This window comes from Monomorium pharaonis, chromosome 6, assembly GCF_013373865.1.
Source record: "Monomorium pharaonis isolate MP-MQ-018 chromosome 6, ASM1337386v2, whole genome shotgun sequence".
In the NCBI taxonomy this organism is placed as follows: domain Eukaryota; kingdom Metazoa; phylum Arthropoda; class Insecta; order Hymenoptera; family Formicidae; genus Monomorium; species Monomorium pharaonis.
This window is the reverse complement of record NC_050472.1, coordinates 7,793,171-7,802,993: the sequence shown is the minus strand read 5'-3', so window position 1 is coordinate 7,802,993 and position 9,823 is coordinate 7,793,171. Positions and strand designations below refer to the sequence as shown.

At 24.9% G+C, this 9,823-nt stretch overlaps 1 protein-coding gene across 1 annotated transcript; it reads right to left on the bottom strand.

Moving 5' to 3' along the window:
- Positions 1 to 5,821: 5,821 nt before the first annotated feature.
- LOC105837606 lies at positions 5,822 to 9,248 on the bottom strand. The gene is made up of 3 exons (XM_012682524.3): positions 9,050 to 9,248; positions 6,293 to 6,655; positions 5,822 to 6,174 (listed from the first exon to the last, which is right to left on the bottom strand). The coding sequence occupies exons 1-3, from the start codon at positions 9,108 to 9,110 to the stop codon at positions 5,867 to 5,869; spliced, it is 732 nt and encodes a 243-aa protein (XP_012537978.1). The 5' UTR covers positions 9,111 to 9,248; the 3' UTR covers positions 5,822 to 5,866.
- Between the last annotated feature and the right edge of the window lie 575 nt (positions 9,249 to 9,823).

Here is a 9,823-nt window from a genome sequence, read left to right as displayed (position 1 = left end):
TAAAATTAAAAAACATTAAAATATAAAGTACGTTAAACAAACCGTGATCAATAGATAAAAAACACATTTTCTTGTCATAATTGTCGCAAAATAAAAATAAAAAAATGAATAAGTGAACATACAATACAAATGTGTAAATACAAATTAATAACAACGGGCTAAATACAGAACAGATATAACTAATTGCTTTGCAAAAAAAAAAAACAAATTTTACATATTGAATTTATTATCTTTTACATTAGACATTTAATAAATTGTATTAGAACTTAGAATAAAATTTTATCTATGATTTAATACGCAAAAAACAAAAATATGGATAATATAAAATATTTAAAAAATTTTTTAATTTAATTTACAAAAAGATATTGTAAAATTTGACGCAAATTATAAAGTGTTGAATAAGCTTAAATTAGTATTTTTAATAAATTTATAAGATAATTAGTAAAAGAAAAATCTATTTTAGTTATAAACTTAATTAACATTGTTAGTAGAAGTAATTAACTTCTAGTATATTTTATTTCAAATTCACAATTTCAAAGTAAAGTTAAATTTATTTCGCAAAAGACTAATAAAAAGAGACACGCAATAGAAATATATTTTCATGTAATATCTAAAGAAATTTAACAAAACAAAACGGACCTAACAGGTAACGGATAATGGATTGCAAAGATAATCAGAAATAAAATGCAAGATATATTAAATATAATAATATTTTATTGTATAAATGTAATATATATTTACTAAATATAATATACATTTCTTCTTTTTTATTTTACTGCATACAGATAAAGAACTTAGATCATGCAATTTATATAGCGGAAGGCTTACGTCACTCTTAATTATAAATGCCGCAATTTACATAAAACTAACAATAAAGTTATGACACAAATTAAATTATAAGTTATTTATTATAGGTAATTTATATAACTTATTAAATTTGTTTCTATTTTTTTATTAAAACAATATGTTTACAGATTGTTTTTTATATTAAAAAATATAAGGTCAGCTGAGGCAAGTGCGTCATCGGGGTAAATGTGCTATCGGCTTGTGTAACGTTGCAGGGTAAATGACGTAGAGTGCGTATGTTGAGTAGATGCAATCGTGTAAATTTTCACCGCTAAAGCGATCGCTATTGTCAATCAGTAACCTCGGCACAATAGTAAACAATCGACACTAAAAAAGAACTTTAATGTCAAGTTGTGAATGTTCTATTGTTTACGTTTACCATCAGTTAACGTGGAAGAATAAAACTCGTAAGTACTTTTTATAGTTAGCATTATATCTGTAATTAACAATCCTATTTGTTTTTTCTTTTAATCTTTGACTATAGTGGATTTGTCGACTTGTTTATTGTTGATTCTTTAAACTCCCATTCGAGGCAAGTGCGACTCAAACTATGGGACAAATGCGACCGTGAATTTATCGTTCATTTTTGTTTGCGTAAAACTTTTTTGTCTTTCTGCTTTGGTTTTAAAAATTTTTTATCATTTTTAATCTCTTTACTTGTCAAAAACTGTTTTTTGTCCAGCTTTTTTTTTCTCCCCCTCCCCTTTTTTTAAGAAAATGGTACGAAATTACGTAAAAAATATAGAAGCAGAAAATGAAAAAAAAACAAACAAAAAATGAGGAGAAAAGAGCTTGAAAAATGAAACCAACAAAATCAAGAACACTTTTGAAGTGCAAACTAAGGAACGAAAAAGAAGTTAATGTTAAAAGCGATAAAAAACTAAGCAGTCATTTATTGTATATTCTTGTTTTCATAAATTTTTTCATTAAAAGTAAACTATTTTTTCATTATTTACTAAAAAAAAGTTAAAAAGTTGTTTAATAAATATTAAATTACCCTGAAAGTCGAACTTTTCTTTTGTTAAAATTTTGTTTTTAGTATCTTAATACTGCTTTTTAGATGCTTAAAATTAAGTAAAAAAAGAGATCTGAAAAAAGCATTAAAAAGGTATTACTCAATTAAAACTGTCCGCACTTGCACCAAAAAGACTGCCATATTATACATGGTGGCAGTAATAGCCGGAATTGCACTTACTTCAAAACCGGGGCAAGTGCGCCATCGAAACAAAATTTTCTAAAGTGTGATTTTTTCTCTTAATTCTTTTTCTTTTTTTTTTTTAAATAATTTTATGCATCTATAAAGTACAATTTAAATGTCATATTGCCAAAGTTTCAATGTTGCATAAAAAGTTGGGAGCTTGTGGAAGGAGAGTAAACAGAAACTTTGCATTTTTGGGTATACACTTGCCCCAGCTGACCTTACTATAATAAACACATAGCAGAAAGGTATTGAATTTGGAACGCCACTTCGTTTTTGGACAATATTTCTTAAATAATAATTAGAAAAACATTGTTGAAAAACATTGAATATGAATACAAATTAGAAAGTATCTTTTGTTAAGTGGTATAGTAATTTTTGTAACACTGTTTTGTATTTTTTTTTATAATTAATGTTTTTGTGACACATGTCAAAAAGGGCATTTGACGAAATGGGCGCCTAATTTGGAATTTCTATACGATCAAAGTATTAATGTTACATTTTATTGATTTATACATCTTATTATGTATTATGTAGTCCTACAAGCTAAATGTTATTCCGTTAAGCTTGCTTAAGAAACAGAATCGTGCACATATAACTCTCGCTTTTGACGAATTTGTTTTTAGCAAATTTTATGTAGAAAAGGATATGAATGTATGAAATATATGTTTTATTTCTTTAATTAACTAAGCGGATTATATTTTTATCAGTATTCATATAGTGTGATGTTCAGTTTCCAAGAAATAAAACAATTTCAATTTAAGAAACTGTTCCAAATTTAGTGCCTTTTCTCTATAATTTAGTTTTATCTTAATTTTATCTTAAAGTAACTTTTTTAAAAGTATTTTTTAGTATTTTTAATGTAAACGTAGTTACATTGTTAAAATAGTAGATAAGTAATATTAAGGTTATAAATTAAAGATAAGTAAAAATTCATGCACGATGATCTAAAAGAAATTTACCATATTGGGAAAAAATGAAAGTTATTAAATATAATTTTATTTATATCATTTTAGAATTAAATGAGATATCTTATGTGACATTATTATATTATTTATAATGTAAATTTTCTTAGTAACGGATTGATATCCATTATATTATACTTCTTCAGATAAATATTCGATAGAAAGAAAAGTATGTCGTTGTTTTTCAAAAAATATATAATATTATAATTTGTATAAGTTTTTTAAAAAGCAGTAATGTGTTTTTATTACTGATTAATTTATTTTTATAATCTGAACACAAAAGCATTAAAATACAATTATTGTAAAATTAATAGTTTACAAAATACTTTATATTTTATGTCAAAATATATCAGAATAAAATATGAAACGTGAAATATTAAATATTATAAAATATATTAAAAACTATTGGTTTTTAGATAAATTTGTCTTAAGTGTATATACGTCACATGTCAAATTATCAAAAATTTAATTATTTTTACAAATTGTTCTATTACGTTTAAATATCTGAATAAAATTTGATTATATTTTTTTTATTAGTTTAAAAGATTTTTAATCTTTTCTCTACAAATTAAGTGAAATTTTGCACGTATGTATATAACAATAAAATCTAATAAATATTAATGTTTATTTAAATTTATTTACTTGTTTATAAGTTATTTACCGAAAACTATAATAAAATAGAGTCACTTTTGTTGTATAAACTGATTTTGTTATTTTTTCTTTGTATCTGTTTTTAGGGATTTAATAAAAAATTTGATATTTACGACAAATATTTTAATCGCTTTTTATTATAAAGAACAAAATATCTAAAAAACACGCAATTTCGATCATTTTTAACTGGTATTGTAGAGTCAAAACATCTTTAATATTTTTGTGCAGAATAATAAGAGAAATCATATTACGTAATAAAAACCATATGATTTTATTTTAAAAAGGAGCGATAACCTTTATATGCCTTAAAATCACATTTTTTTAAAGAAATATTTTTATTATTATTTGTTTTACTTTATACACACACACACAGCGTACATACAATCCGTATAATTTTTTAATGTTTTTCAAATGCTTTGATTTCGGAATAATGTATTCGGTTTCATACTTTTTTCGCACCCTATATATTTGAAAGTCATATTCAAGGCCTACAAGCTGGATTACAGTTGCAGGTTAATACCCAACACACTTTTAAAATTACGCAAAAAATACACACCTGTAAAACTTTCTACTTCAAAATCGAATTTTCCCGTAATACTAAAGCAGAAAACAATGATCTTCAATTATCATTATGACGGCTATCCAAATAACAAAGAATGTCTCAAAAATTGTGCAAATCTGTGACTGATTATGATGCTCACCAAATTTGTCTTTAATAATTTTGAATTGAAGCAACTCATACGTACATACATACATAAATTATAGTTTAACAATAAGAAAGTAGTTAGAATTATCTCATGTTGTCAACAATATGGCAGCATCGTGTGATTATTATGGCAAATTTTGATGATAATGATTTTAAAGTTGTCATGTCTCGATAACATTAATTTTCCAAATTTGGATTCAATTATTGCAATTATGATGACAATACGTATTATGATGCAAACAATACGCCAGCAACAATACAAATATGTTACTATCTGAGTAAGCAAATTCTAAAGTTAGCCTTAACAGCTGTTATCAGAACTGTTACAGTACACAAGATCATGGTACTAAATAAATTCCTATTCAATAACTATCTTCTTTCCCTACAAGAATATACATGTATATATACACCCAAAAAATTTTTTTGCTGATATAGACAGATTTCTTGATATTACAGTCAAAATGTATCGCTAATTTTTCTATCTACTAGAATTTCGGCTGTCACGTATAGAATTTGAAAATTCTGCTTTTATTAACTAGATTGATTAGATGCATATACATATCACAGTATTTGTTAATTATTTATCTATCTCAGCTAGCTTTTACACACACATATAATTGTTGAGGAAGTTACAAGATTATTTTTTTGAGTGTATATACATATATATATGTATATAATATGTCTAAATTTACATTTATAAATATGTATAAATGTTATAAAAATACAAATAACATAAAGAATACGTCATTTAGAGTTGGGTAAGTAATATATTTTTTAACTAAGTTAAATTAAAGTTAATGGATTATAAAATTAATTCAGTTAAGTTAAAAGTTACATAAATACAAAACTAATCCAATTAAAGATTAATTTAACTGAAGTTAAAATAAAATTTAATTTTGAGAAGCTTTATTCATATTAAATTAAAAAGCCATATAATTTATTTATGTCAAATTACCAACATAATTACAGTACCAATCATTAAATATATTTAATATTTTATTTGTAAATTAAGTTATAATATTAATTATATAAAACAACAAAAAATATTGTTTTTGTGCAGAAATGTATTTTTATTTTATTATTTTTTTTTTGCTCAAATAAAATTTTTAATTAAAAAAAAAATTTTATAAGTTAAAGTTTATACATTTTAAAACTAATTAAAGTTAAAAAAATTATTTAAATTAAATTATTTAAAATTAACTAAATTAAATTGAAAGTTATTATCTTTTTAACTTTATTATTAACTTTCAACTTTTTAATTAGTTCCTATCCAATCTTGATGCTATTACAGTTTTATGTTCTACATATTTGTATCTCTTTTCTAATAATTTTATATCTATTATTTGAAATAACATAAAATCTTTATAACCATCATGTTTAAAATAATAGTTATATAGAATATTTTCAAAATATAAATTTAAAATGTAGTAAAACTTTGTTTCGAGTATTCTTTAAGTGGATCACAAGATAAACGTAATGATTGTGTAACAATAGAAAAATTTATACTCGATCGGGGAAAAGCTCTTCAAACGTAAAATGTTTAACTATATTGTTGGAAAGCGAGAGAATTCGTTTAACAACTACTTCTTCTATTGCCGGCTTAAAGACGTCAATGACCTCTTTTTGATTATTGCCTATAAAATTGCTAATAATTTGGTTCAATCGGCTCAATTCCGAATTTTCCAATCCATATTCAGCGTCGTATCCTTTGATGTCAAGGTTTATTTTCATCTTTGACATATACACGTACCTTTTGCTATTTTTGGTTACTATTCTCATGTCCATATTTACTTTTGCTTCTACATTATCTGCAAAATTCAAATTAATGTAATAAATAAATTATGATAATTGAATTTTGAGTTGCGTTAAAAAACAGTCATTTTTAATTTCTATCTTATTAGATTACACATCAATTCTTTTGCGTACCAGTAGTGATATAAACCGGTCCACCGTGAACGATAGGCACCAGTACACGTATGTCGATGGCATATGTACCATTCATTTGGATTCGTCTGAATAAGAGATCAACATCGAAATGTAGTTTACTAAGATCTACATGTGCGTATTTTATAGTAAAATCGCAAAGTCCCGATACTACCGCATCTTTGATAATTATTTTGGAATTATGTGTATCAGAGATGGGTAGTACGCCAAGAACAAATGGATTGCTCGGTTGAACGTCCAATTCTGGAATTCCTTCGCAGATCTTATCTTTTATGTTATCAATGTTTTGCAAAATACATTGATCAAGTTCTGGATCTCTGCGCCCGCATACATGAATATAAGACGCTGTAAAGGATAAATCACCATTATTAGTAATACAAGTAAAGGCCAATAATGAACAATAATTAAAGTATAATTATTAAAGACTTTATTAGAATTAATAAATCAACCAATCAATAGAACATCTCTTATGGGCCTTTACGGAAAGAAACTACAGCCAATAAATATTACAGTTGTGTAGTTATTACAGGATTCTTTGTAGTTATCACAGAAAAGATCACTGTAATCTGTAGTTATTACACGCTGTTGTATTCCGTATTACAGTGCATGAAATTCCTGTAATACGGAATACACGTCTAACCCATAAAGTGTGTAATCCACTACACGTGTAATCCACTACATGTGTAATATACTACACGTGTAATCTACAAAATGTGTAATACATTACTACACGCGTGTAATGCATTAAACGTGTAATGCTACCAGCAATCCATAAAATTTGAGATAACAAGTCTTATCATATAAATTATTTCCATAAATATTATTTGAAATTTATTAGATTTATTGTATCACTTTTTAATCATATTGGATGTACCGACCATGAACAATGTACAAATTTCATGCACGTAATTTTTAATTAAATGATTTTTTCCACTATTTTACATTATATATTTTTTTCATGTATAATTATACTTTACAGATTATTTTCCTCTAATCTCGCTGTGATATTACAGGCTATTATCCTGTAATTTTGGCAATATATTACAGGCTAGATATTACAAGCAAGATATTACAAGTTATTTTCCTGTAATCCGAGCGTGTAGTGCGAAAATATTACAGAATGTTACAATACTTCAGCCGGTAATTTCGTGTAATACTTTTATGAAATTCCTGTAATATAATTTTTTGTAATCCGCTGTAGTTTTTTTCCGTAAGGAATTTAATTTATTGAATTTTTAGCTGGCACACACACACACACACATATCTACACATTATTTTATATATAAATAAGTAAATAATCTAACGTATATATTTTTTTAATACAAGAATGTGGATAAATATAATATTTCTTTATATCCATTTACAATGTATTACAGAAACGGAAGAATAAAACAAATAAATATCAAGTAAATAAAATTGTTTATCTCTTATAACAATAGTTCATGGTTTCGATATTTATAGTAAGTACTTTTTTGCAATTAATTTACGTACAATTTATAAGTTGAATATTGTTATTTATTTATTTTACGTTCCGTTTTTGTAATGCCGCATTATAATCTAAAGTAACTATATTAACGATTATATGTGCATTTTTGTTCGCGGAAAATTTATACGCGATAATTTATATACGATAAATGAATTTGTTTGTATATAAAATAATGTGCGTGGGGAGAGGGGGAAAAGCAGAGAAGAGGTAGTTGAAAAAATTTAGTAAGTCAAAACGTTCTATAAATTGATTTATAAATTAATTTATTAATTAATTCTAATACAATTTTTAATAATTTGACCCTAATTATTGTTTGTTATTAACCTTTACCTATTATAGTTTCAGCTTTGAGCAACATTCATAATTTATTAATTCTTATTATTATTAATCGTAATAATGGGTAAAATTGGATTTAAAAAATCTAGAGAACAAATAAAGCAGTGATAAAAAATATATATATTTTTAAAAATGTACAATTTTTATTATACAATCATGGCCTCTAAATTATAATATTAAACAGCGTTAATGTAAAATCTTGAAGAATATAAAATAATTCAAACTTTTGATTAAATTACAACATATATATGCAAGATAATAATATAAATTTTTTTTTGTATTTAATAATAAAATAATTAATTTTAAATACTTTCTAAATATTTCCGGATTACTTTTTATTTAACATTTCTACTATGGCTTTTGCACTCGAATATACTTTTCAGAACATATAAACAGGAATCGATTATAACTACACAAATCAAGTATATGAAATGTGTTTTCTCATTACAGAAATTTTTTGTAAAACGTTCTCTTCTAGATATATATGCTATATCATGAAATATGTAAGAAAATGTCCAACGAGAAATTCTTGTAGAAGTCAATTTTAGTTACACCCGTCACTTTAATTAAGTGCTCGAGACTGGAACACGACTTCTTTTCGTAAGTATTTTTTTCAATGGGCGTTCACGTTATTACTATCTAAATGTTCCCAACCTGGCGAATGCCAAGCATGCAGCTTGCATTGCCGCTGCACTATTGCATTACCTTATAATTAATATTACCGCAATCTATCCGTAATAGCAATTTTAAAAGGCACGTTTTTACATAACAGAATAAATAATCTAACTTGAGAAATGTTCTCGTCATAATTGTAATCTAATATCTATGTAATGCAAATTGTACAATTTTTTTATAAATAAGAAGACAAACTATGCATTTGTAATAAAGAAAAAAAAATATATTTTCTTTTTACTTACGTATTTCCGCTGTAACATAATTGATTGATATAAGTATAAAAGCAAAAACTAAAGCAAACATTTTTCAACTCAGAATTATTATTTGGCACTTTTAATGGTACTTAATTTTTAAAACTATGTACCGCGTTACGATCCGAACAGCTACACAGCGAATGGATTTTAAGACTAATTTGCAGTTATCGATGGCGCTTTATATATATATATATACGCGTCTTTGTTCAGTACTTTATTTACCAGTCTCTTTCCCGCTTAGTAATCCCACTCACTTTAAATGTGAGACCATATTTGTATTCACATTAAAGTTAAGCAAGCAGTCTTGCATCCACACAAGTGCATCATTAAAATAGTTCTTATAATGCCTCTATTTTTAGGTATTAATAATTTTTTAAATAGAACATAAAATATTATATTAAAAGATTAGAAATAAGAGTATTTTAACGTTTTATGAATAGGAAGACTCAAAACATTTGTAAAATTGAATAATAATTTATGGTATTAGGTATTTAACAACTTTATGTGTTAATTTTAATAATTTTTTAACGTATTAAAAAGAACATTGTTTTTACTTGCCATTGAGAAAATAAACACACACACACACCAAACACACACACACATTACATACTAAATTTTCTTGAATTAAATAAATATTGTTTATAAGTTTTCAAACATTTAATAAATTTATATATTCGTAAATCTACACGGAAAAAATTTTATAGTAAAATTATGTATGATTTATTATTTATGATAGTAACCACGAACTGTAAAAAGAAATTT

Bases quoted from the DNA above. Each gene is read 5' to 3' on its own strand.
- LOC105837606 (XM_012682524.3), bottom strand. From the start codon at position 9,110: ATGTTTGCTTTAGTTTTTGCTTTTATACTTATATCAATCAATTATGTT. The intron at 6,656-9,049 runs GTAAGTAAAAAG...TATCCTTTACAG, and splicing joins TTATGTTACAGCGGAAATAC to CGTCTTATATTCATGTATGC. The intron at 6,175-6,292 runs GTACGCAAAAGA...TGAATTTTGCAG, and splicing joins ACCGGTTTATATCACTACTG to ATAATGTAGAAGCAAAAGTA.